Source organism: Notothenia rossii (assembly GCF_949606895.1).
Source record: "Notothenia rossii genome assembly, chromosome: 1".
Lineage (NCBI taxonomy): Eukaryota > Metazoa > Chordata > Actinopteri > Perciformes > Nototheniidae > Notothenia > Notothenia rossii.
The window spans coordinates 29423413-29449645 of NC_136912.1; the positions used below are offsets into that span (position 1 = coordinate 29423413).

The window sequence follows — 26233 nt, forward strand, 5'->3', positions numbered from 1 at the left end:
GTGTGTGTGTGTGTGTGTGTGTGTGTGTGTGTGTGTGTGTGTGTGTGTGTGTGTGTGTGTGTGTGTAGATAGAGGCCATACCCTCTATCAGAAGTGGATGAGAGTAGAAAAAACCTGCTGCAGATGGAGCTTGTTCCTCCTCCGCTCATGTGTTCCTCCACCCCCTCACTTATATAAGAAGGCCTGTTGAAAAAAAATAGATATAGAGAGGCTGATCCAAAAAAATAACAAAACAAGACTGGGAAGGAAATTGCTTTTATCCGGGTGGATTTCTGGTACAGTACAGCATCAAACAAAGTTTTTTCGATGTTTAATTTTCTTCCATTTCCTTGAGTGTGCCTTCATACAGCACCTTTTCTTTTGGTAATGTTGCTTTCTATTAACATTGTAAAACTGACAGAAGGCGTGAGAAGAAAATGTGCAGTCCATTAGCGGACTCATTGATTGAAAAATCCAATGTTTCTTTAGTAATCACAGGGACACACTCAGTATCTGACATCGCCACACTGCTATCCACCCTACTTGGGCAATCAAAGCCCATTATTAGGGTCTGAGACCAGAGGATCCCAAAACTTCACAGGTTTGATAACGATGCAGCCCTCTCCACATATGGCGTATTATTGGGTGTCATCAAATGCCGTTGCCATGGCGACAGATCCCTTGCCATGAAACACGGTCTTCTCATAACTCCATTGAACATGCTCCAAACGACCCAAAACTTCACAGGTTCGATAACGATGCAGCCCTCAAATAGGCGAATTATAGGGTGTTATCAAATGTCGTTGCCATGGCGACAGATCACTCGCCATCAAACAATGTTTATGATACTGCTGTAACTCCTACGTACGTTGTCTGATTGGCCTGAAATTTCCCACATTTTATTCTTGTAGAAGATGTTTGTGGTGTTTTTTTCCATCTGACATCACTTTCACATTCATAACAAGATGTATGACATTTCTCGTCATTGAGTCTTCAGATATGATCATTTCCTGTAGAGTTTTTTCTTTTTTGGACATATATGTGCATCTTTCTGTGTATACTTCAAGTGAAGAGTCAATCTTCCAGCTGTCATCTGCCACTCAACTAGATGTCAATCTGGCACGGTGTTAATCTGTGTGAAACCTGTACATTTCTTTCCCAGGGAGCGAGGTGTGGGGCTGGATGTCGACTCTCCAGCTAAGTTGCGCTGGGTGAACGGCTCCGAGGCCCAGGACGGGTCCCTCGATCAACGTGCTCAGACTAGTTCACACCAATTCAACGCCAAGGGGGCTTATGTTTGCCAGTTTAGCCCCCAAGGTAGGCTGCCAACATTCACACAGACAGACCAGGGCATTTGAAAACCCTTGATAGAGTTAAAAAATAAGATTCTATTCCAATTCAATTTCCCAAAATCCCTCTGAAGCCTTAGTGGTTAAAGCGAAAAAGCAAACACTTTAAACCTTCCACACTTTCAATTTATGTTCATTAAATTGTGGCTTGAACAAGCGTAGAAGGTAAAAGCATTCAGTATCCTTCATGACAAATCACAAGCTCCTTGAAGCACCTTCTTTTTTTTTACGAGGGCTTTTGGCATTGATACAAATTGCTTCTTGTGTCAGGAGCATCAAGAGAACGTTCTCAACCATTTTCAGCTTTATGATGCATCATGATATTTTATAGAAGCATCTCTGTACTTTTAAATGCTGTTAAGGCTTTTGCTACTTAAGGAATAGCAGAAACAATGACCCAACATGAGGATAAATGGTATTTTCTTGTTCAAAGGAATACGACAATATATTCATGAAAAAATATATAGGCCTAAGAATTTAAAAGCGGTAGTAAATAAACAGGGTTTTGCTAGATGTGCCAACTGGATATCTATACTTGATGTGGACGAAAAAATAGAGCCAAACTGATTGTTGAAGCAAAATTGCTGCCATTTTGACGTGTTTACCTCAGCAACGACACTCAACAGTGAGTGGAGAGCCAAATTACTTTTGTATGTCACCTGTTGTGAAGTCTGTGAGTAGAAAGCCTTCTGATCCAGTCATTATCTTGAAATAGAAAATGTTGTGCTTCAAAACTGAGAGTGTAGGTGTCAAAATGCGTAAAATTGCACATAATGTACCATGTAATGTGGACGTAGCTCGAGCAGAAGTTAAACTAGATTTCAGTTGGCTGCAAGGGAGAAGAAACTTAATGAGACTGAAGTCCTCTTGAGAAATGTACAGCAGTTAAATGTAAAATGCTTCAAAAGAACATAAAGTAAGTTTGTGTGTGTGTGTATCTGCCAGACTGTCTGGGGTTTCTTGGGTCCAGCGTGCCTTTGATTCTGCCTCTGTGTTTGTGTCAGTCTCCAGCGAGCAGATGCATTGTGCACTGAAGCGTTCTTCCTTTAACATCTTGAACGGTAGTTTTGTTTAGTCTGAGTCATCCGAGGTTTGTGCCCTCTTCCCCTTTGTAAACACTATTTAAATAAGGTTCTTGACTTAAGTTGAGCCACCATTTCTTATAAATTGACTCCTCTAAATTGTTTTAAATACCTCAACCCTGCCTCGTTTTTTCTCACATGTATTCTCTTTCTGCCTCTACAGTGCGTGTTCCAGATGCAGGGATTTACACTGTTGGCCTGGCTGTGTTTCCCTCCCATAATCCCATGCACCATGCCCTGCCCGCTACGCTCTCGGCGCCACAGCCTCCCACAGCTGGAATAGAGGTGAGGAGGAACCTCAGCTTATTTATTCATGTACGTACCTCAATCCTTCTAATCGTAAAACATCTCTCTCTCTTTTTTCCCAGGTGCTGTTGTTCCCGGCTCTGAGCTTTGTTCAGGCAGGCCGTCTGTCCTCCCTGGAGTTTCTCACTCAGCAGCTCAGCTCACAAGTCCAAGTCCGATTCCAGACCTACAGACCTCACTGTCATTACCCCGGCCTGCACCTGCTGCTACCCGGTGAGCCCAACTCTGAAACACACACGCCCCGGTAACCTGACACGTAAAATCATCCGCACATCGATGGTGATTTTCAGTAGGTGCCACCTGCTCGGACTCACACCTCCGGTTACACAAATACATTGACACACACACACACACACACACACACACACACACACACACACACACACACACACACACACACACACACACACACACACACACACACACACACACACACACACACACACACACACACACACACACACACACACACACACACACACACACACACACACACACTTGTCTGAGGTGGTAAGGGAGGCCACTAGGAAAGTAAAGTTTGGATTGAGACAGAAAGTGGGACAAAACAGGAGAAGAGGTAGACAAGATCAATCAAGGTCAGCTCCCTCCTGAGCCCACACTTAGCTGCTACACCGCGTGGCACAATGCACGGAAAATCTGAGATGCTTTTTGTGTTGTTTGTTAACGTGTCCACTGAGACCTAGCAGTGGAGTGGTTCAATAGAGAGAGGACAGACAGAGCGGATGACGGATGTGATAAGCAGAACTCCACAGAGAGGAGGCAACTTGTTAAAGACACGGAAAAATGGTTTCTGTTGTTTTCTTTCATTTGGAATTTGTGAACGCTGCCGCAGACAATGGAGATAATGAGATGGATTATTAATGGCAGAAAGAAAGTTTACTCTCCCCTTCCTCAAGATGGATATCGGCCCAGATCGCTCATTATGTTCCCATTACAATTAATCACACATTCACTTTTACACTTTTTGGTTTGTATTGGAGAGATGAGTATACTCTGTAGATAACATCTGTTTAATCCAGTAATTAACTGTTTTAACTACACTTCACATAACGGTTTGATTAAAAGTGACAGCTAAAACTGTAAATCCGCTTTAGATTTAGTTTGAATGTAATTCCTTTATTGTCATTGTACAGGTGCAACGACATTTGAAAAACAATCCTGTCAGTGCATAACAAGCAATAACATAAAACAAAAGTTTATATATATGAATCCATACACTTACAAAACATTTGTATTACATACATACAATTAATAGATGCAGATACAATCCTAGTGTTTAAAAACAGACAGGTACATCTGAGTTTTTCGCTTCATAAATATTTAAAATAGATAAATGTAGGAATACATATTTGTTGATGAGCAATGTGTAGGTCAGTAGCAGTGTGTGCTAGTTAAGATTGAGTTCTATAATTGCTGTCGGGTAAAAACTGTTCTTGAGTTTTTTTGTACAGCTTTTGGTGGATCTGTACCGTCTACCAGAGGGCAGAAGAACGAACAGATTGTGACCAGGGTGGGAGGAGTATCTCCTCAAATAAAACCCTTGTTATTTAACAAAAAAATAAATAATGAGTATGAATTCAATAGAATCAATTGAGTATTTCAATTGTTTTGTAACTGTAGTTTTAATTCAAAACATTTCTGAGGAAGGTTTTTTTTAATATTTATTGCGCTGCATTTATTTGACCAGTTATAGTTAAATTAAATTAAAATAAAAAGTGTACAAATCCCTATATAATAGTATATATTAATTAATAAATATTGCAGTGGAGGTGAATTTTATAAAGACATTTTTATTGTATTTTTAAACTGTGTTTAAGCTTTAATTGAAAGCAAGTGATTCATCTTGTGTCTCAGGCTGTGGAGGTCCGGCGTGTTCCCCAGTGGCCGTCTGCGTCTCCAATGAGACGAGGGTTGACGACCCCCCACCCTGCCCCCGATTGGAGCAGTGGTGCCCCTTCCAGCGGCGCTGCCTGTCCCTAGCCAGTCCCTGCCCCCCCTCCTCCTGTCCAAACTGCACCGCATCTCACCGCCTGCCCCCTGGGGCGCTGAGGCCAAGATACACCCTGCAGAATGAGGTGGTCTTCAACCTACTGGCAGGACCAGCTGCACACGTTCAGGTGAGAGGATTTACTTTAGCATCCAAACTTAATAAAACGGAGGTTTTAATTTCAGGTTGTTTTCAGTTAGATAAGTTCAAAACTGAATTTGTAATTTTCTGGCGCTATGGTATCCCTCTATCGAAAGACAAAGATTGGTAAATGCCTGAAGAAGCATGGAGTCAACTTCTCCCGGTTAGGATTGGTTTAAGTGTTCATCCTTCAAGAGTTTTATACAAGGTGGTCTCCTATTCTCCAAAAATAAAACTAGTAAATTTTTTTAAAAATAAAGCATTTATTCACTTTTTTCTCTGATGCTGTACTGTAAGTGTGGCGCCTGAATTGCTCAGCTTGTTTCTCAGAAAACTTAACATGCAGACCTTGGAGGAATGAAACCTTTCATCTAAAAGGTGTATCAAAAATATGTTGTCTTATTGAAGACAGTGAATTATTGAGAACTTAAAGCACGGCGCTGACGCATGCACAGTGGCGACAAAATGAAATGGACCCTTACCTTGGTTCAAATGACGGATCCCTGAAAGTTTGAAAAATATTCAGTACATTTGAGATAATGTAAGACTACTCAACAAAGGAATAACATATGTTTAGTTGTTTTTAGACATTTTTAATACGAGAAAGTTACATATTTTAAACCGTTAAGGCTTGTGTTGTTCAAGTTCACGCCTACACCCTTCTGATCACTGTTGCTCACAGGTACAAGAGCAGCTGGAGGACCTCTTGGTTTCCCGTGGTGATGTCATCGCCCTGCAGCACGACGCTGGCCCCGCCTCCCTTCTCCGCTGCCAATCTTCCCCACTCTCACTGTGGCAGCAACCTGTCTTAGCCCTTAACCAATCAGAGTGGTTCTGGATCAACAACACCGGACGGTCACCAGGCACCTCAGCCGAGGGCGACCCTCTGCCGGAAGCTGAGCTGGATGTGAGGGCGCTGGTGGAGGACGGAGAAGGGGGCTGGTTGGAGGAGGTGGTCTGCCCCGTCAGAGTGCTCTCTGTGGGACACAGTGAGACCCAGCTGCAGGGAGCACAGCTGTCCGCAGGTCTCCCTCAGCCCGGACTCTACAGCCTGCTGGTAAGACATCAAAGCTCTATGTCAAATCCCAGCATGTATTAGACAGATTTACACATTCAGATAAAACATTTTATGCTGCAATTTTTTTTGCATGTTTACATGTTTTTTTTTACTTCGAACTTATACATTTGTTATCACATCTTCATAAAAATAAAAATCTAATATAACACAGAACACAACAGCTCAGACGTGGCATGACAACTAATGTGCATAGGTAAGAGTAAGAACAAAAACACCGGACAATGTAACGATCCCAAACCTTTACCATTCCCTACCCGTGGGAGAAAGGCAACGACAAAAGGAGAATTACATAATAATAATAATTAAATAAACACAGATAGATGATAGATTTTTTTATTTGGTAATTCTGTTGTTTTAACATATTAATTGAGACATGTTTGAATTTGATCAACTTCAGGTGACTTCAGTTGAGCCGTCATACCCAGCCTCAGCATCATGCCCGTTGCGTGTGGTGCCTCCTCTGGGCTTGACGGTCCTCCACCCCCCTCCCCAGAATGGCACCCTCTACCTGCAGCCAAACGACACCCGGCTGCTGCTCCGCGTCCGCTCCAGCTACCTAACAAAGGCCTTTCGGCGCAACAGCAATCGCAGCGTGACTTTCCAGCCCGACTGTCCCAAAGAGTTTTCCTCCAATGCAGCGCTCTGTCGGCCCGAGCCTGGCTCAGGGTCGGGGGGGGAGGTCCCAGAGCCCAGCCTGTACGCAGTGCTGGATCTGAGCCTGGACACAGAGGAGCAGCGCAGTACAGTGCAGGTGGAGCTGGAAGCCCATAATAATGTAACGGAGGCCAGTCTGTCTGTGGTCATCCACCTGGAGGAGCCCCTCAGAGAATTGATGGTGCAGCCCAACCCTGAACACAGGGTGCTGATGGAGTCTGTCGTGGTGAGTGTGTGTTTACTGTATCGCAAGGTTATGCATTGACATTATTGTCTTTGCATCACATCTGTTGGTGACAGGGCGTTCAGTGTTGCGGCCCCCACCCTCTGGAACGCACTTCCTGCAGAGATCCGCAATGCTGCTTCCCTTGACATCTTCAAGTCTTCATTAAAAACTCACCTGTTCACCGTGGCCTTTGACCCCTAACCCATCACAGCCCCCCTACTTCCATTCCTACTACTATTTATTTAATTTGTACTTTATTACTTGCCCCTCTTGTTTTTTTGTTTGTTTGTTTGTTTGTTCACCATGTAAAGCGGCCATGGGTCCCTTGAAAGGCACTATACAAAATTAATCTATTATTATAATAATCTCGTATTGTATGTTTCAGAGCTACACAGCCTCAGTGCTCGAAGGCTCCAATCCCACTTTTAAATGGACAGTGGATGACAAGCCGTACTTCACCTACTACAACACTGTGCTCAACGTCATCTACCAGCACGCTGCCATCTACAAGCTCACAGTGAGTTCTGGTCATACGGACACACTGTCATTTCTGTTGCCACCAATGCATGATAATTAATGTCTGAATTAAATATAAACACTGACAAACGGTATACAAATTTAACAACATCCATCGTGATTGGACTAAGGTGACTTTTTATTCTGTCACTTACACTGTTGGGCTCAACTGGAAGATGTATCATTACTGACCTTACAGTTTCACAGCCTCACACAATCAACCTGTGATAAATATATAACAGTATGAAACCTGTCAGCGAATACATGAATGGAATTACGTTTTTTTTACGGATTTGAAATATTATTGTATTTCTGCTGACTAAATCTTTAAAAATGACATTTCATTTAAGTGAAACTGAATCTGTGATTTGTATTAGAAATTGAATTGTTCAAAACCTTGTACCAATATAATATCGTCAACATTTTCTTTAGAACATTCTGTTTCTTCCGAAAAGGTTGTTACCAGGCAAATCCACAAAGAATTGATAGCAGCCTCTAATGGTACCATAAATTGCACATCACTTGCAGCAACCGGCTGTGAATCTGCCTGTACAGCGCAAACACGCCTGGAACACAGCAGAGTGCAATTTGCTCTTTTTGCGTGTGGTTGCAATAGAGTGCCTGGGTTCCCTCGACAAAAAAGCAATGGGATTTCTCCATAGGATCTAGAAAAGTAGCTCGAAATAAGGTCTGTTTGATAAATGCACGTTTTGTTCAGCCGGATAATCTCCACATGTCTACCCTACATTTGTAATTTTCTAATCATAAATCGAATCGCCAGAAGCAAAATGCTAACGTTATGCTATAGGAACTACAGCCGAGTACAGCAGGGTTACACGACCTCAACGTCACGCCAATTTAAGATCCATATTTAAAAAATACAGATTAAAATTGTTAGAAGTTGAAGCTTTTTGTTTTAACAGTTTGCAGGAGGCAGGCACTTGCTTTCAAGCAGAACAGGGAAAACAAACTTAGCGGGAGTGTTTACGTGTTCAATGTAATGACGTACAACGTCCTCGACAACTTCTGTAGTCCTATTCAGCCACTTGTTAACAACCATCGTTTTTCAGACACGTAAACTCTTCAAAAATCACCAGTGGGGTCACTGCTGATGTATTTAATGTCGTAGGACAAAACGTGATCCGTCTCTTAAATTTGTGTCAACCACAGACCTTATTTCCAACTATTTTCCAAGATCCTACTGTATGGAGAAATCCCATTGACTCTGAGACGAGGGAACCGGTAGAGGTAAAATGCTAACTCACTTCCGGGTTTTAGGACTCGTCACTGAACCACTCAATTGGCCATGTGGAAAAGGGCACAGTAGTCAGAATAAAGGGACATTTTCAGACTGCAAGCTGCATGTCCTGATTGAAGAGCTGAAAGGGATTCCTAAAAGCTTCAGGCAAGACATGAAAACGTGAACTTCCTCTTGAGAGTAGCTGTGTGTTGCTTCCTGATCTTGGTGAAGGCTCATTTACATAAACATAGGCACATTTTCGAGGCTGCAAGCGTGTTCATATTACCATCCTTAAATATGTGCAAATGACGGCACCCCATTTAAAAAAAGACATGAAGGATTAACTAATGATCAAAGTAGTGGCAGATTATTTTTGGGTGGACAGACGTATTGATTAATAGACTAATGGTTTCATCTCTGCTTGATAGGCAACAGTGCACTCCATTGTTATTGTGTTGTGTCACAATTAAAGCTCACATCCTGGGGATGTTACAAAAGACTTGAACTTGTTACCATCTGTCTTCATGTGGCATCTCTTCCAGGTGACGGCCTTGAACCATGTCAGCTCCCTCACAGAGCATTTCAACGTGACCGTGGACCGGCTGCAGCCCATGGCCAACCTCACAGTGAAGGGAGTGCCCGACGTGGTCCCTCAGGGCTCCACCCAGACCCTCACCACCTCTGTGCTCGTCGACATGTCGGTGGCCGCCACCTTCCGGTATGAACAGAGGGATAGATGGACAATCATGATTGATAGACAGCTGTGGTGTAAAGTAGATCTACTCGACACTGTACTTACATACCATTTTTGAGAGACTTTACTTGAGAATGTAAATGTTATGCTACTTTGTTCTTCTACCCCACTTCAATTCAGAGGTAATTTGTGTACTTTTACTCCTCTACATTACATTACATTGCATTTAGCTGACGCTTTTATCCAAAGCGACTTACAATAAGTGCATTCGACCGAGAAGATAAAAACTTGAAGAAAACAGAATCATATAACTACATCAGGTTTCATAGAGCTAAAACATTTCAAGTGCTACTCAACTGGCTTTAGATAAGCCAGTCCTTTATTAGTATATAAGTGCTTTGTTAGTAATTCTATCGCTCAAAGTGGAGTCTGAAGAGATGAGTTTTCAGTCTGCGCCGGAAGATGTGCAAGCTATCTGCAATCCTGATTTCAATGGGGAGCTCATTCCACCATTTTGGAGCCAGGATAGCAAACCAACGTGTTTTTGCTGATGGGAACTTGGGTCCCCCTAGCAGTGGGGGTGCAGCGAGCTGTTTGGCCGATGCACGTGCTGGGGTGTACGGTTTAACCATGTCCTGGATGTAGGAAGGGCAAGATCCACTCACAGCATGGTACTAGTGTACTAGTGTCTTGAAGTGGATTCTAGGAGTTACTGGAAGCCAGTGAAGGGAGCGGAGGAGCGGCGTGGTGTGGGAGAATTTAGGAAGGTTGAAGACCAGACGAGCCGCTGCATTCTGGATGAGCTGCAGAGGTCAGATGGCACATGCAGGTAGACCAGACAGGAGGGAGTTGCAGTAGTCTAGGCGTGAGATGACGAGAGCCTGGACCAGAACCTGCGTTGCTTTCTGGGTCAGCTGGGGACGAATCCTCCTGATGTTGTAAAGAGTGTTTCTGCAGCAGCGGGTTGTAGCAGCAATGTTTGCAGTGAAGGATAGTTTGTTATTTAGGGTCACACCCAGATTCCTTGCAGTCTGAGTCGGGGAAACAACAGAGGTGCCGATGTTGATTGTTAGGTCAAGAGTCTGACAATCTTTTCCCGGAAGGAAAAGCAGTTCAGTCCTGTCAAGGTTGAGCTTGAGGTGATGAGCAGACATCCACTGAGAGATGTCTGCTAGACAAGCAGAGATTTGCGTGCGACGACCTGGGTCTCTGAGCGGGGAAAGGACAGAATTAGTCGTGGGTGTCGTCAGCGTAGCAGTGGTATGAAAAACCATGCGGGCTAATGACAGATCCGAGCAGGTTTGTGTACAGAGAGAAGAGGAGGGGACCAAGGACAGAGCCCTGAAGGACTCCTGTAGTTAATTGAAAAGGGTTGGACTCGGACCCTCTCCAAGTTACCCTGTAGGTGCGGTCTTTTAGGTATGAGGTGAGGAGGGAAAGTGCAGAGCCTGAAACTCCACGTTTTTGGAGAGTGCGAAGGAGGATCTGATGGTTCACTGTGTTGAATGCAGCAGACAGGTCCAGAAGGATGATGAAAGAGGAGAGGGATGCTGCTTTAGCCGTGTGCAGTTCCTCAGTGACATCAAGGAGGGCAGTTTCTGTTGAGTGACCTGCCTTGAAACCAGACTGGTGCAGATCCAGAAGGTTGTTCTGATGGAGATAACAGGAGAGTTGTTTAAAGACAGCGCGTTCAAGTGTTTTAGACAGGAACGGGAGGAGAGAGACAGGCCTGTAGTTTATAACATCAGACGGGTTGAGAGTGGGTTTCTTTAGGAGAGGGTTTACTCTTGCCTCCTTGAGACTGTTTGGAAAGTGACCAGTAGTTAGAGAAGTGTTGATGAAATGGGTGAGAAACGGTAGAATATCAGGTTTTAGGGGATAGGGTCCAGAGGGCAGGTGGTAGGACGGGCAGAGGTAATGAGGGTAAGAACCTCCCTTGGAGAGAGAGGGGAAAAGGAGGTTTTACATTTATTTAGTACCTTTCTTTGCTTTGCAGATTTGGAATCATGATGTGAAATACTGTATAATCAACACTTAAATTAGACTTAAGTTAAACCTGGAGTAAATTCACAATATAACCTGCAGCATACAAAATAATTCAAACTAGCTCCATATTTACAAGCTGTGATAAACACATTAATGCATCAATAATTATAATTAAACATATGTATATATTATAGAAGAAATTGGCCAATCTGAATCTGCATAATGAGTACTCACTTTTGGTAGTTAATTATTTTTTGATGCCAATACTTTTGTACTTTTACTTGAGTAACATTTGCAATGCAATACTTTTACTTATAACAGAGTATTCCCACACTGTGTTATTACTTTGACCTAAATACAAGATCTGAGGATTTCTTCCACCACTGCTAGACAGATAGATAGATATGTCTTCTGTGCTTTGTTTTGATACCAAAAATATAATTTAGTGAGTGAAAACAGAGCATCTGTTTGTGTTCGTAGCTCCTTTCTTCTCCTCTATCTGTTCTCTTTTCTTCATTCGCTGTGTTTCGTCTTCCTGTGCGCCATAATAGCTCTGCAGCAGTCAAATCATGCAGAGTCCTTGGATTTATAACTGTGTGGTTAGAGCAGATTGCTGACGAGAATTTTCCCTTCTGCTCTGCTGTTTCCCCCCTACTTTTTTTTCTCTCACTTTTTCTTCAACTCTTTCTCCTTTAGTCTTTTCTCTCACTCCTTCTTTCACATTCCCACCCTCCCAGCTATGGCGCACTCTTTCACTTAGTTTCCCTCCACACTCACCATTCTTGGTCCAGAGAGGCTTCCTGAGTCTTGAGTTTCCACTTCTCCTTGTCCAATTCCCTCTATTGCGTCGTCAGAGAAGATGTCCTGTGTGTGTGCGTGCATGTGGAAATGGTTATCGGGCATTTATTCCTCGCAGTCCTATGTTTTTCTCTGAAGTTCCTTATTTAATGGTTATAAATGGTCTCTGTTTTACTGCAGATGGTCTTTTGGCGATGGAGGATATGAGGAATTTGAATACAAGCCTCCTTACACCACCTCCCTTCGCTGTCCAAACTCTCAGGTCCTTCTAAGCAACAACGTTACCTATATTTACTCTCAGCCAGGTAAGCCCTCGCCCGTCCCCCTATTAGCAGCATGACTAATGGAGCCTATTCGATCATGACTTTGTTTCAATTTAGAGAACATCAAAATGTTTTAAGTTGAAAGATAATTACAAAAAAGTTAAACAATTTAACAAATCTGTCTTCTTCTTTTTCTTCACAGGGATATACACAGCGCTGGTGTCCGTGTCCAACCGCTATGAGAACATCAGTCGGAGCATCAACATGAGCGTCTACAGCATCCTCACTCATGTCGATATACAAACAGAGCCACAACTCCTCCTCACTGACAAATCAGCCGAGTTCGAGGCTCACCCTCTGCCCTCGCCCTATGGCATTCACTATGACTGGCGCTTTGGAGACGGTTCCCCCCTGATGCAAGGTCGCCGCGTGGCACACACCTACGCACAGAGCGGCGTCTTTAACGTCTGCGTATCGGTAAACAACACCATCAGTTCTATGGAGGCTTGTGCCGAGGTGTTTGTGTTTGAGGAGATTGATGATTTGACGGCTAAGAGCTCCTCTCCTACAGAGCTTCACAGTCCCACCGTAGTACAGGCACGGCTCGGGTCAGGTAATAACATCACATGGACGTTCTCCATGGGAGACGGGGAAATGTACACGACATCAACACCTCACATGTCACACAAATACGTCACAGAGGGCAACTACACAGTGAATGTGACGGCGGCCAACGCTGTGAGCTCTGGTTGGACGCTAGTCGCAGTGCAGGTGTTCGTCTTCCAGGTTGTGAGGATGGAGCCTTCAGGGTGTGTCCAAGAGCGGACCCTGGTTAACTTTCAGGCCTGGGTGTCCGGTAATGCATCAGCTCATCTTTATGAATGGAGCTTTGGGGACGGGAGCCCAAACGAGACACACCAGGGCAACCCCACAGTTTCCCACACCTACTGGACGAGCGGGAAGTACCACCTCTCTCTGCGCCTCTCCAGCGGGGTAAACAAGGCCACCAAGGCCAACTTCTTCAACTGGGTGTGTGTGCAGCCAGCTCTTACCAACATCAGCCTCAGCCTTGATAAATCCCACTACGCTGTTGGGGAGAAGATCTCATTCCAGGCCAGAGCCCAGCCAGAATCAAACTACAGCTACCAGTGGGACTTTGGTAGAGGGGAAGACCTCATGCCCATCACAAATTCTGGGAATACCGTGCAAACGTATAAACACCCAGGCCATTACAATGTGTCAGTGGTTGTCTTCAATAACATCTCCGCCAGTAATACCACTGTTGTGATTGAGGTTCTGATGCCTGTAGGTCCAGTTGTTATCCAACATAATGGAACAAAGAACAATAACCTAACACTTAAAGCACCATACGCTTTCACAACCTCTTCCATGGCTTCCAATGTCACTTACATCTGGAATTTTGGGGACGGAAATGTGCTAACAGGCCAGAATATCCTCTACACGTTTAACATCTCTGCAAAGTACAATATCTCACTGACAGCGGCCAACACAGTTAGCAGGAATCACACTATCTTACCTGTCACTGTGCTCGCGCCAATCCGCGGGTTGAGCGTCAACGCCAGTTTGGTAAATGTCCCTCTCAATGCCTCCGTCCACTTCGAGGCCCAAATGGAAGAAGGAGATGATGTCCGCTTCTCTTGGATCTTGTGTGACCGCTGCACTCCAATCCAAGCCACACACACCATGTACTACACATTCCGCTCCATGGCCACCTTCAACATCATTGTCACAGCGGAGAACGACGTAGGAACGGCACAAGCAAGTATCTTCCTGTACGTCCAACGCGAGCTGGAGGGCCTGCAGATATTAACAGCGAAGGAGACAGGAGGAGCAGGATTGGAGGGGGGCTACTTCCCCACAAATCGCATCCTCAACCTTCAAGCAGGATTAAAGGAAGGAACCAACATGACCTTCACTTGGAATATTATTAAAGACCTAGAACCCCTCGCCTCGAGCTATAATATTAGCGGGAAGACAGTGGAGGTGAATTTCTCTAAACCGGGCCCGTGTCACATCTATCTCCGAGCAGCCAACCTGCTGGGCCAGCTGACCATCAACAGAACCATCCAATTCCTGGAGCCAGCAGGAGGGGTGGAGCTGCAGATCAGCGACAACCCATTAGCAGTCAACACTCCAACTAACCTGACCGTGCTGAGTGCTCAAGGCACAAACCTGCAGTACAGCTGGTTTGTGAATGGGGACCTTTTGCAGTGGAACATGCACTCGAAGACCCACACCTTCCTCAGTCCTGGCCTAAAGCTGATTACCGTGCAGGTCTTCAATGAAGTTAGTTTCAAATCTGAGTCAAAGAATGTCAGTGTCCAGGAAGTCATCTCCGGGCTGGGATTCACAGCTACCAATGTGACAAAGCAGAGTTACGTAGAGACAGGCGTCAGTGTCAAGCTCCAGGGGGAGGTACTGACAGGGACCAATGTTTCGTGGACATGGCTGTTCAAAGGAAAAACAGAAACAGGAAGGAACACTTCTCTGATTTTCCACGAGGCAAAAACAGCCTCCGTTACTCTGAATGCGACCAACGACGTGAGCATGGAAGTGGTTTCCAGAGATTTCTTTGTTCAGGATAGGATTAAGGGGTTGGAGCTGAGGGCAAGTAAAAACATTGCAGCTCTCAATGAGACAGTGGAGTTCACCATATCTATGGCAGCGGGCTCAGACGTTCAGTTCATCCTCAGCATCAGCGGAGATACAACTCTTCACCCTGAACTCAACCAAACCTATGTCCACACGTTCACCAGGGTGGATACGTACATGGTGAATCTCACTGGGCTCAACCAGGTAAAGTCAAAGAAGATTCATATCATACATTAAAGATGTTTTCTAATAAGAACTCCGGACAGTGTCTGAGAATAAGGTTGGCATGTTCTCTGGAATTTCCCTTGTACACGTCTAGTAGAGAGTAGAAGATCTTCGTCTCAGAAGAATTCTAGATGCTAGAAATACTTTCTCTTGGAGAGGGGGTCCCGGTCAGAGAGGATTGCAATGCATTCACGTAGCCAGTTTGTAATTTGGTTGTTAAGAACCAAGTCAAATTCCTTTTTACTTGAGTTTGTGATAATATCGGAGAGACGCTTCTGAAGCTCACCGTCTCTACAATTTCGGTTGCCGTCTTAGTCTAAATGACCCTTATTTTTCCCCCTTTTACGCCAGAAGAGATAGAAACATCATTAAAACGCCCATCTGGGCTGAATACCCTTAATATCGAGCAGCTTCATTCACTCAAGTGCTTAATAGGACATTACACCAATTTTTTACCAAAAGGCTGGCAGGGTCAAGTTAGTTTTATTTCCAGTCTGAATGTTTCATATATTTGCGTTCTCCAGACAGCTCCTCCGCTTAATGTCTAGATAAGTTGCAGTACATGTATGGAAGGGGGCTTAAAATATAATAGAGTTAACATAGCACTGCAATATAAAAATCACACACAATGCTATCACATAAAATACACTTGTATAACCTGTACTTTTGGTAGCATTTGCCATAGAAGTGAATAAATAATGCATTGCCAATCTGCGCATAAGTTAACACATTTGTTATAATTTCCTGACATATTTTATGTCTGCATTAACACATTCATGCTGTCAATCCAATTCAACTAATCTCAGCACAAGCAGTAGCTACCTTTGGCAATAAGACTGCAGAGAGCCCTTTTTACATTACATTAGATTTCATTTGGCTGACGCTTTTAGACAAAACAACTTAAAGTAAGTGCAAAAAATATAGAGAATCAAACTCTGATCAACAAGCAAAATGCAAATATATTCACTTTGTCATGAGATGCGTTTTCAGTTTGCAACGGATACTATGCAGAGTTTCTGCTGTCCTGTTGGCAATGGGGAGCTCGTTCCACCATTTAGGAGCCAGAATAGCGATACACGGATTCTGGCAGCCAGTGAAGCAGAGGTGTACTGTGGGAGAACTGGGGGAGGTTGAAGACCAGTCGGGCTGTAGCCCTCTGAATTAGCTGCAGAGGTCAGATGGCATTTGCAGATGTTTTCAGAGACCTTGAAATTAGTCGAGAAGAACAACGTGTGGCACAAGCATATACTATAGTTGAGCTTTTTGTTGTTGTTTGTCCTCTTTTAAAGTAAGGTATTTTTCTGGGTGACCAAGATATTTGACCTTACCGTGTATTTAAAAAAAACACTGCTTAAAGCTGGAGTGCTGGACTTTTACAATGAATGAATGTTTGTGACATTCAAGCCCTTTCCAAACTATTCTACACAAAGTTGAATAAGGCTATCGCTGGCAGGACAAGTTCTCGGTATTTTGCAGTATACCAAAGTTTTACATGTCTGGAGTCTCGAACTTGCGCTTGTACACCATAGGTGAGATGCTGCATCTTTCCATCAAGAGCTCGTTGAACTCCATTATCATAGCATTCCCTCAAGATACAGTAACTGCTGCTTCGTCGCTATAGTCTATCCCATATTTTAATTACTGACTGTCACTACCAGATGGGGGAGACAAAAGTTCCTCACTCTAAATTTAAAGTGTGTTTTAAGCGGAACCTAGGAAATAGGTATTACATAATATTTACAACAACTTTTGAGTTTAATCATGACTTAATTTCTCTTTTTGGCATTAACGCTGGTGTTAAAGCAAGTATGATTTAATCAAACTAATGCACTAACAATATTTTGATGCAATATGACAAACCAGGTGAGTAGTCAGAGGAGGCACCTCCAGGTGGAAGTGATGCAGCCGGTGAGTGGACTTTCTATCCAGGAGAGCGCTGCAGCAATCCCAGTAGGCGTTAGGACATTGTTTACCGCCAACATCCTAACGGGCAATCCTGTATCTTTCCTGTGGACTTTTGATCTGCACCACCTCCACAAGACGCCGCTTATGGGCAAAACGGTCAGATCACTTCACCATAAATAATAAATAAACATCACATTTATAGTAAACAGCTGTCAAATAATGATGTGTCTCATTGAATTCACCAGGTGTTCTACACGCCAGATGAACCAGGTAGATTGATAATCCATCTGAAGGCCTTGAACGCACTTCATGATCAGAGCTTCGAAAAGCAAATCCTGGTGCAGAACCTGCTGAAAAGTGCCACCTTGCACGCAGCACCCAGCAACACTTTCATCAACAAGATGGTGATGCTGAGCGCCAGTGTCACACCCAGATCCAATGATGTGGAATGCTTTTGGAACTTTGGCGATGGCTCGTCTCTAGTTCACACAAACCGAACTACTGCAGGTCACGAGTACAGACACCCTGGGCACTACCCGGTGCAAGTAAGTTACTTTGGACACTCTAAAGATCTATTATTTATTTATTGAACTATGAAATGTTGTTGAAAGCTTCCCAGTTTGGATATTTCACCATCTTGTTTTTCTCCCTGCCAGGTGAACTGCAGTAACCTGGTGAGCTCGGTGTCGGCTCAGGTGGAGGTAAACATCAGCGTGTTGGAGTGCGAGGAGCCAGAAGTGCAGGTGGTTCAAGCCCCCCGTCTGGCCATCTGGCGCTACCAGTCCACTTTGGTGGAAGCCAGTGTGAACCTGAAAGGCTGTGTACGCTACGGAGCGCAGTACCTCTGGCAGATACTCTCCACCCCCTCCTGTGATAATGATAAAGACCAGATTCCTTCTCAGTCTTCGATCGTGCCAGTGGAGGTGGATGTGAAGCGGCTACAGCTGTCGTTGCCTAAGATGACGCTGGCAGCAGGGAACTACACCTTGGTGTTTTCTATGTCCTACGAAGGCGTTCCGCTAAGGAAGGCCGCCTGTCTGCAGCTCAGTGTCATGGCTGCCAGGTCAGTGGAGAAACTACATTTTGATTCACTATCAAAAATTCACTTCTGCTTCTAATTTCTTAATCATGTCTCCAAGTGATACCGAGTTCAATGCACAATGAATTAACAATAATTAACCCAAACTCTTTATTCAATTTGTCATTCACAATCAGTTTATATTAAAGGCAGATATGATGGATTGGAATGGTGGAAAAAAGTCTATAGGATCTTCTCAAAACCCCACATCACAAAAAACTAAGAGGGAAGCCGGAAACTAAAATCATTTCACCTTGATATCGTAGACAAAGCTCTTCATATGCAACACAAGTACAAACATTTTGGATTTAAATAGAACGGATAGAAAAGCTGATAAATGGGGGAAAACAAACTTGAGAACATTTGCCAAGAGGCACTTCGTTGTCTTACTTTATTTTCATTTTACCCCCTTTTCTCCTGGCAGGCTGATGCCCATCATAGAAGGGGGCACCTATAGGGTGTGGTCCAGGACACAGGACCTGAAGCTCAGTGCGGAGCAGTCCTATGATCCCAACATGGACCCACAGGAGCAGTCACTACTCAACTACAACTGGGAGTGTCAAAGCACTTCCAAGGTAAGAACAGATATGAGACAAAAGTCACTTTCACACATTAGAACTGAAGTAGAGTTGGAGGAGCTTTGCTGGTTTAATTGGTGGAGAGTGTGTTTTTAAATGTTTTTAGGTGCATTTCTTTTCTATTCTGCTTTTGCTTCTGTGGTTCGATATGCTGTTTTCTTAATATGTGGCTTGAGTCTAATAGAAATAGCAGAGTGGAGATGTGTTAAGCCAAACTTTACTCTCAGGCATTTTATTGGGTCATTTTAAATGGTGAGCTCACAAGACAAGAGTTTGGAGGACGGACTTGATCCTGCAAAGACGACTGCGGAAACATTATGTAACAGTCATCTGGTCCCTAGTACTGTAGCGGCCTTCAGAAAAGCTTGGCAGCGTCGATGTGAGGAGGAGAACTCAGTTCAGGACAGTTTGGAGTGAGTGTGTATCTTGAATACGTGTGTGCTTGTGTGTGAGTGTAAATGTGTCTTACACACTCACCGCTTCCTTGGCCGGGCAGGAACACAATCTGCCTGTGCAGCAACAGACCACAATATAAGACCCTATGGGATGGGTGTGACATGTGTGTGTAGCTGTGCGTGTGTGTGTGCATACATCTAAGGCTTTTAAAGGTTTATGTAACTGTTTAGAGATAATTCAGCATTCCACAGCTGGTGCTTTGCTCCCCAACCTGACAATTACAGTACTCGCATAAACTAAATGCACACACACTCTCAGCTGTGTAGTGCTGCTGATTTAAAAAAAAAAGAAGAAGATTCTGGTAGTAGTGTTTGATGCTGTCAAGACCTTGGAGACAAACACTTTTCTAAGGAGATGATGGAGTTGGTTAACAATAGAGAAGAATGACATTCAATCATACAATGTTAACATTGTTGGCTTCTTTTGAAGTAGACTCCGGCTAATATCACAGCATTTTGAATAGTTGATGACCAACCATTTTCATCTTTAAAAGGTTTAAAGAATGACAATCTGTATCAATGTAATTATAGTGAACAATCAGAGGGTTTGTTGATTGACTTAACTTCATTTAATGTAGTATTCTAACTATTAGAAGCCTCACCAAATGTCTTGTGGGCATGCAGTTGTTGTCTAAACATGAAATGAAAGTAATAACACACATATGAAGGTGCTAGGTTATGTAGGGCTTGCACAAACAAGAGGACAACAAAAATCTATAATGTGAGTCAATTGTAGTGTTAAATCCTGTCTGCAGCTCTCTGAAATAACCTCTATTTTATTATTGCTTATTTTTCTATGTAATAAAAGCATATACAGTGGGGCAAAAAAGTATTTAGTCAGCCACCAATTGTGCAAGTTCTCCCACTTAAAAAGATGAGAGAAGCGTGTAATTTTCATCCGAGGTATACCTCAACTATAAGAGACAAAATGAGAAAAAAAAATCCAGAAAATCACTGTCTGATTTTTAAAGAATTTATTTGCAAATTATGGTGGAAAATAAGTATTTGGTCACCTCCAAACAAACAAGATTTCTGCCTCTCACAGACCTGTAACTTCTTCTTTAAGAGCCTCCTCTGTCCTCCACTTGTTAACTGTATTAATGGCACCCGTTTGAACTCGTTATCAGTATAAAAGACACCTGTCCACAACCTCAAACAGTCACACTCCAAACTCCACTATGGCCAAGACCAAAGAGCTGTCAAAGGACACCAGAAACACAATTGTAGACCTGCACCAGGCTGGGAAGACTGAATCTGCAATAGGTAAGCAGCTTGTTGTGAAGAAATCAACTGTGGGAGCAATTATTAGAAAATGGATGACATACAAGACCACTGATAATCTCCCTCGATCTGGGGCTCCACGCAAAATCTCACCCCGTGGGGTCAAAATGATCACAAGAACGGTGAGCAAAAATCCCAGAACCACACGGGGGGACCTAGTCAATGACCTGCAGAGAGCTGGGACCAAAGTAACAAAGGCTACCATCAGTAACACACTACGCCGCCAGGGACTCAAATCCTGCAGTGCCAGACGTGTCCCCCTGCTTAAGCCAGTACATGTCCAGGCCCTTCTGAAGTTTGCTAGAGAGCATTTAGATGATCCAGAAGAGGATTGGGAGAATGTCATATGGTCAGATGAAACCAAAATATAACTTTTTGGTAAAAACTCAACTAGACGTGCTTGGAGGAGAAAGAATGCTGAGTTGCATCCAAAGAACACCATACCTACTGTGAAACATGGGGGTGGAAACATCATGCTTTGGGGCTGTTTTTCTGCAAAGGGACCAGGACGACTGATCCGTGTAAAGGAAAGAATGAATGGGGCCATGTAGTGTGAGTTTGAGTGACAACCTCCTTCCATCAGCAAGGGCATTGAAGATGAAACGTGGCTGGGTCTTTCAGCATGACAATGATCCCAAACACACCGCCCAGGCAACGAAGGAGTGGCTTCGTAAGAAGCATTTCAAGGTCCTGGAGTGGCCTAGCCAGTCTCCAGATCTCAACCCCATAGAAAATCTTTGGAGGGAGTTGAAAGTCTGTGTTGCCCAGCGACAGCCCCAAAACATCACTGCTCTAGAGGAGATCTGCATGGAGGAATGGGCCAAAATACCAGCAACAGTGTGTGAAAACCTTGTGAACACTTACAGAAAACGTTTGACCTCTGTCATTGCCAACAAAGGGTATATAACAAAGTATTGAGATGAACTTTTGTTATTGACCAAATACTTATTTTCCACCATAATTTGCAAATAAATTCTTTCAAAATCAGACAATGTGGTTTTCTGGATTTTTTTGTTCTCATTTTGTCTCTCATAGTTGAGGTATACCTAGGATGAAAATGACAGGCCTCTCTCATCTTTTTAAGTGGGAGAACTTGCACAATTGGTGGCTGACTAAATACTTTTTTGCCCCGCTGTACATGCATTTATCTAAAATGATGAGGATTTTATGACTTTGGTCGAAATGACAAATTGTCATTTAAGTTAAAAAGATAGTCCAACTTGGCCTTTTATGTGTATTTTTCTGCATTTAATGAATGTATTCACATGCAGCTATATCTTAGTTAAACCGACTTCTATAAATATATTGCCAACCTCTACTCAAATATCAGCACTGCTGTTTTATACCTAGCACTGTTTTTAACTGTATGTAAAAGTACCATGCTTGTACTCAACACTTGATATCCCGACTCCTCCCGCTTGCAGGGCACGCAGCACTGCTCCAGTCTGAACTTCGGCCTGGGCACCAACGACCCGGTGCTGGGAATCTCCGTCTCTGAGCTGGAGGCGGGTGTCGAATACACGTTCAGACTGACCATCTACAAAGAAGGCATGGCACCAGAGTCCACCACACAGACTGTAAGTGCACACACTCTGCTACACATGTAAACACAAGCGTGTCAGAGAACAACAGTTATCTTGGTTTAGCATAAAACATCTAAAGGATCTCTCTAGAGACAACGTTTGATTTGTCTGTTCTGGTCTACTATCGACACACGGCTTTGCAACAATAGCAACTCCTTACTGTATGTCGAAATTAAAACAGAGTTTCATTTCATTTCATTTAACAGATGCTTTTATTCAAAGCAACTTACAATCAGTGCAATCAACCATGGAGATACAAACTCGAGAGAGCAAGAATCCTGCGTGTACATTTGCTTTCAATAAGTCAAACCACTTAAAGTGCTTCTGCATTAGTGTCAAATAATATAGACCTTTCTAGTCCTACATACAGAAGTGAGAAATGACTATTATTTTCCATTCCTGCCACTAACTCATCTTAATGGTACGCAGTGTTCCTTTAAGATGGTGGTTCATAACTTAGAAGGGAAAGGAGCTTAAATAGGTCACAACATTGATCTGAGGCGTCAGAAGTTGATGAATGGAAATCAAAAGAAGCCAAGAAAACACTTAGATTTCTTTTTTTTCAATTAGTCCAATAATAAATATCCATAACAAATTCCAGTCAAGGATAAAGTCAAGGAAAAACATCAAACAGTAAGATGTTTCTTTTGAGGCAGTTTGTATAACATCTTTAAAGGTTCTAAAGGAAAGGAGGCCTCCAAAGGTAAATATATTTTGTGACTCAATCAATGTCAAATTTACATACAAGTAAAAGCAGCTTTAAGGCTCAAAGCACACCATGGGGACATTACAAAAATAATCCTAACACATATCAATATGAGAGTTTTCCTCCTCCGACACAAAAGGGTTGGACCTGGTTTATTTATCTGTCTTACTTAGACATTACATTACATCGCATTTAGCTGATGCTTTTATCCAAAGCGACTTACAATAAGTGCATTCGACCAACAAGATACAACCTTGAAGAAAACAGAATCATATAAGTACATCAGGTTTCATAGAGCCAAAACATTTCAAGTGCTTCTCAACTGGCTTTAGATAAGTCCTTTATTAGTATATAAGTGCTTTGTTAGTAATTCTTTGTTAGTAATTCTGTTGCTCGAAGTGGAGTCGAAAGAGATGACTGCCCTCTACTAGGACTGGAGCGACTATGCTATCAGAACAATGTCTCTCTCTGTAATTTGTGACACATAGCAATTCGTGTGTGTCAAGTGTTCATGGACAGTGGGAGATGTAGTTTGAACACTCATTTAACAGGTTTCACTTGTAGTTTCTACTGAACATTCATCTGTTTGTTCCAACTCGATTACATGATTTTTATAACCAGTCTACTGAATGTTGAAATAACTAGTTTTATGATCAGCAGTTGAACAACCAGGATCAGCTGCTGCTATTAAAACACATGAACCCTTTAATATTTTTGATGGGATAAAATACAATAATGAACAAATACTGATAAAGAAAAAGTAGAAAAGAATAGAATGTCTTCTGTTTGGATATAAATATGGCATGTCACATAATGCATTGTACTTGGATGTATCCCTCAAAATATAGAAATACAAAGAAATTTATAATAAACTACATGTGTTTGTATTTTGTTGGATGTTCTGCGTTCTGATCGGTTGCATGCTATTTACTGCCTGTATTTTGACAGCATGTATGTTTGTGTGTGTTTATGACAGGTGCTTGTCCAGAGTGGCCATATCCCCATGGTGTCCCTGGAGTGTGTGTCCTGTAAGGTCCAGTCCATCTACGAGGTCAGCCAGAACTCGTACGTCTACCTCAGAGGAACCTGCACCAACTGCCAGGGCGTTTACCATGGGGTAAACACACACACACACACACACACACACACACACAGACAGACAGGCAGGCAGGCAGGCAGGCAGGCAGGCAGGCAGGCAGGCAGGCAGGCAGGCAGGCAGGCAGGCAGGCAGGCAGGCAGGCAGGCAGGCAGGCAGGCAGGCAGGCAGGCAGGCAGGCAGGCAGGCAGGCAGGCAGGCAGGCAGGCAGGCAGGCAGGCAGGCAGGCAGGCTGGCTCACACTCTCACCCATGGGCACATACACACTCCAAATCCATATCTATATGTTGTCACACTGCAGAAACGACCGCAAAATCCTCATCCATCATCATCATTTCTCGTCCTTGGTCTCCACCTCTTTCCTTTATTCAGACTTTGTTCTCTGGAAATATGTTATGCAGGCAGTTGTGTGGATGTGAGAATTAAGTAATTGTGTATACAACTTGAGCCAGGGCCAATATGTTTGGTCCTTGCTAACACAGCGAAACATTTTGAAAGACAAAATACTTGAGTCCCTGAGCCTCAACCTGCACATAGCAGATGACTCAGCTCTAAACTACGTTCATTCCTAGAATTGTACTTTACTCCTGTTTTCACACTGCACAGGGGTCATTTTTAAGTTTGGTACTCTGTATATATCATGTATCTATCTTCATGTAGTTCTCACATACATATTTCTCCTTGAAGTAAACATGAATATACATTTTTTACCTGTCAAATTAGAGTTTTTAAGTAACTTATAAAGATTCCAAAGTAAAACAATGTTCTCACCTGAGCCATAAACACAGAACATATAACAGTTTAGAACTGATTATAGAAAGTAGATGATCAGAAAGGATTTGTCTTGTACATCAAAATAATTAAGTGATGTTTAGAGCCTCAACCAAATTACTCCTTAAAAACATATTAAAAGCATTAATCTAATTATTGTCTCAGCCTTGAGATGAACGCATCAAGGCAAACCTCAAAACAAAAACCATGTGTCCCTTCCTTTATTTGAAAGCTTTTAGGGTGGATTATCCTTGCTCAATTAATGTATGAATGCCTATATTTCTCTCTCTCTGCCTTTCAGCGCTGGAGTGCCATGACGCTGCAGAATGAGACTTTTGTCCTGGACTCCTCCTCCACCACCACAGGAGGTGACGGCATGAATCTGGTGCTGCGGCAGGGCATCCTGCAACCTTGCTCCTACAACTTCACCCTGCATGTGACCGACGACAGTTTAGATGGAGAGGGCGCCGCGTCCATCACTCTGCACCACAACACGCCCCCAGATGGCGGGAAGTGTCGCCTGAGCAGGGAAGGGGAGGATGGAGTGGCGTACGTGGACAGAGACAGCGCAGACTGGACGATACACACGCTGTTGGACCGAGTTCACTTCAGCTGCTCAGGTAGGAGGACGTGGCCTCACACACCTGAATCCCAAACGTGTTACTTGACTTTCCCTTTGTCATCACTAATTGATTTTTGATAAATCTGTCCTGTCTGATCATCTGATTTCAACCTTTTAACCTCGTCCAAATTCACCACGATATGTCTGTTCTTTCTAAAACACATGAACCTTTTACTATTTTAGATGGGATAAATACACTACAACAATTGACAAATACAGATGAATAGATAAAGAAAAAGTAAACAAGTATTTAAAAGTGAATGTCTTTTCTTGCCTCCAGGTTACAGTGACCTCGGGGTCTCGGAGACTCCTTTGCTCTACAGTTTACTGGTGACGCGCTGCAGAGAAGACTACTGCGAGGACTTCTGCGTGTACAAAGGCAGCAGCCCCGAGCACTCGGCCTTCCTGCCCCCAGGCTTCGGCTCAGCCCACCACTATGTGAATGTATCCATCACAGTGGAGGACCACCAGGGAGCTTACATCATTGCACTCAACAAGTAACTACATCTTTCTGAGCGGCAGTGAGACCAATTAAACAAGACCCAGTCCTTCAGCTTCAATTCCATAGCTCGCTTAGCCCGTGTATGACAGAAGGGTTTCTTAGAGGTAGAATAACCTCTTCTATCTCCAAGGATTTCTGTTATCTTGTTGACTTCTGACTTTCCTTTTCTTTTTCAACACAAAGCTTATTAAAGTTTAGATCTGTGCTGTCTTGCAGTTAGGGGCTTTCTGTTAAAGTATGTTGAACAATAAATTAACCCCCTCTTAGACTTGCTTAGTTATTATGGGCATAAGCTCCTGCAAAAGATTGTTTGCTCGCAGCCCTAGAAAAACATTTACATATTGTTTTTATGCAGTGGGATTACAAGACATCCAACATGTACTTCAAGAGGCATGTGGAAAACAAAAAAAGGAAAGAAGCGCCTAAAGCAGGGGTCACCAACCTTTTTTAGGGTGAGGGCTACTTTAAAAAAATAAAACAAGTCGGGGGCTACTTTTA

General features: G+C 43.2%; 1 protein-coding gene and 1 long non-coding RNA gene across 2 annotated transcripts in view; one reads left to right on the plus strand and one right to left on the minus strand.

Moving 5' to 3' along the window:
* pkd1a (polycystic kidney disease 1a) overlaps positions 1-26233 on the plus strand; it is an 84132-nt gene that overhangs the window by 26414 nt on the left and 31485 nt on the right. Inside the window, exons 10-27 of the mRNA XM_079688105.1 lie at positions 1142-1296; positions 2574-2695; positions 2779-2929; positions 4592-4854; positions 5548-5922; positions 6341-6823; positions 7209-7340; positions 9122-9297; positions 12238-12362; positions 12523-15137; positions 17022-17219; positions 17309-17608; positions 17720-18126; positions 18566-18716; positions 21880-22032; positions 23721-23861; positions 24913-25231; positions 25514-25730. Of these exons, the coding sequence (XP_079544231.1) occupies positions 1142-1296; positions 2574-2695; positions 2779-2929; positions 4592-4854; positions 5548-5922; positions 6341-6823; positions 7209-7340; positions 9122-9297; positions 12238-12362; positions 12523-15137; positions 17022-17219; positions 17309-17608; positions 17720-18126; positions 18566-18716; positions 21880-22032; positions 23721-23861; positions 24913-25231; positions 25514-25730 (6483 nt within the window). The remainder of the gene's footprint in view (positions 1-1141; positions 1297-2573; positions 2696-2778; positions 2930-4591; positions 4855-5547; positions 5923-6340; positions 6824-7208; positions 7341-9121; positions 9298-12237; positions 12363-12522; positions 15138-17021; positions 17220-17308; positions 17609-17719; positions 18127-18565; positions 18717-21879; positions 22033-23720; positions 23862-24912; positions 25232-25513; positions 25731-26233) is intronic.
* On the minus strand, positions 5784-13989 carry LOC307043620. Its single transcript, XR_013809418.1, has 4 exons — positions 13858-13989; positions 12037-12123; positions 9093-9291; positions 5784-5919 (listed from the first exon to the last, which is right to left on the minus strand). It is a non-coding gene; the product is annotated as an uncharacterized lncRNA (long non-coding RNA).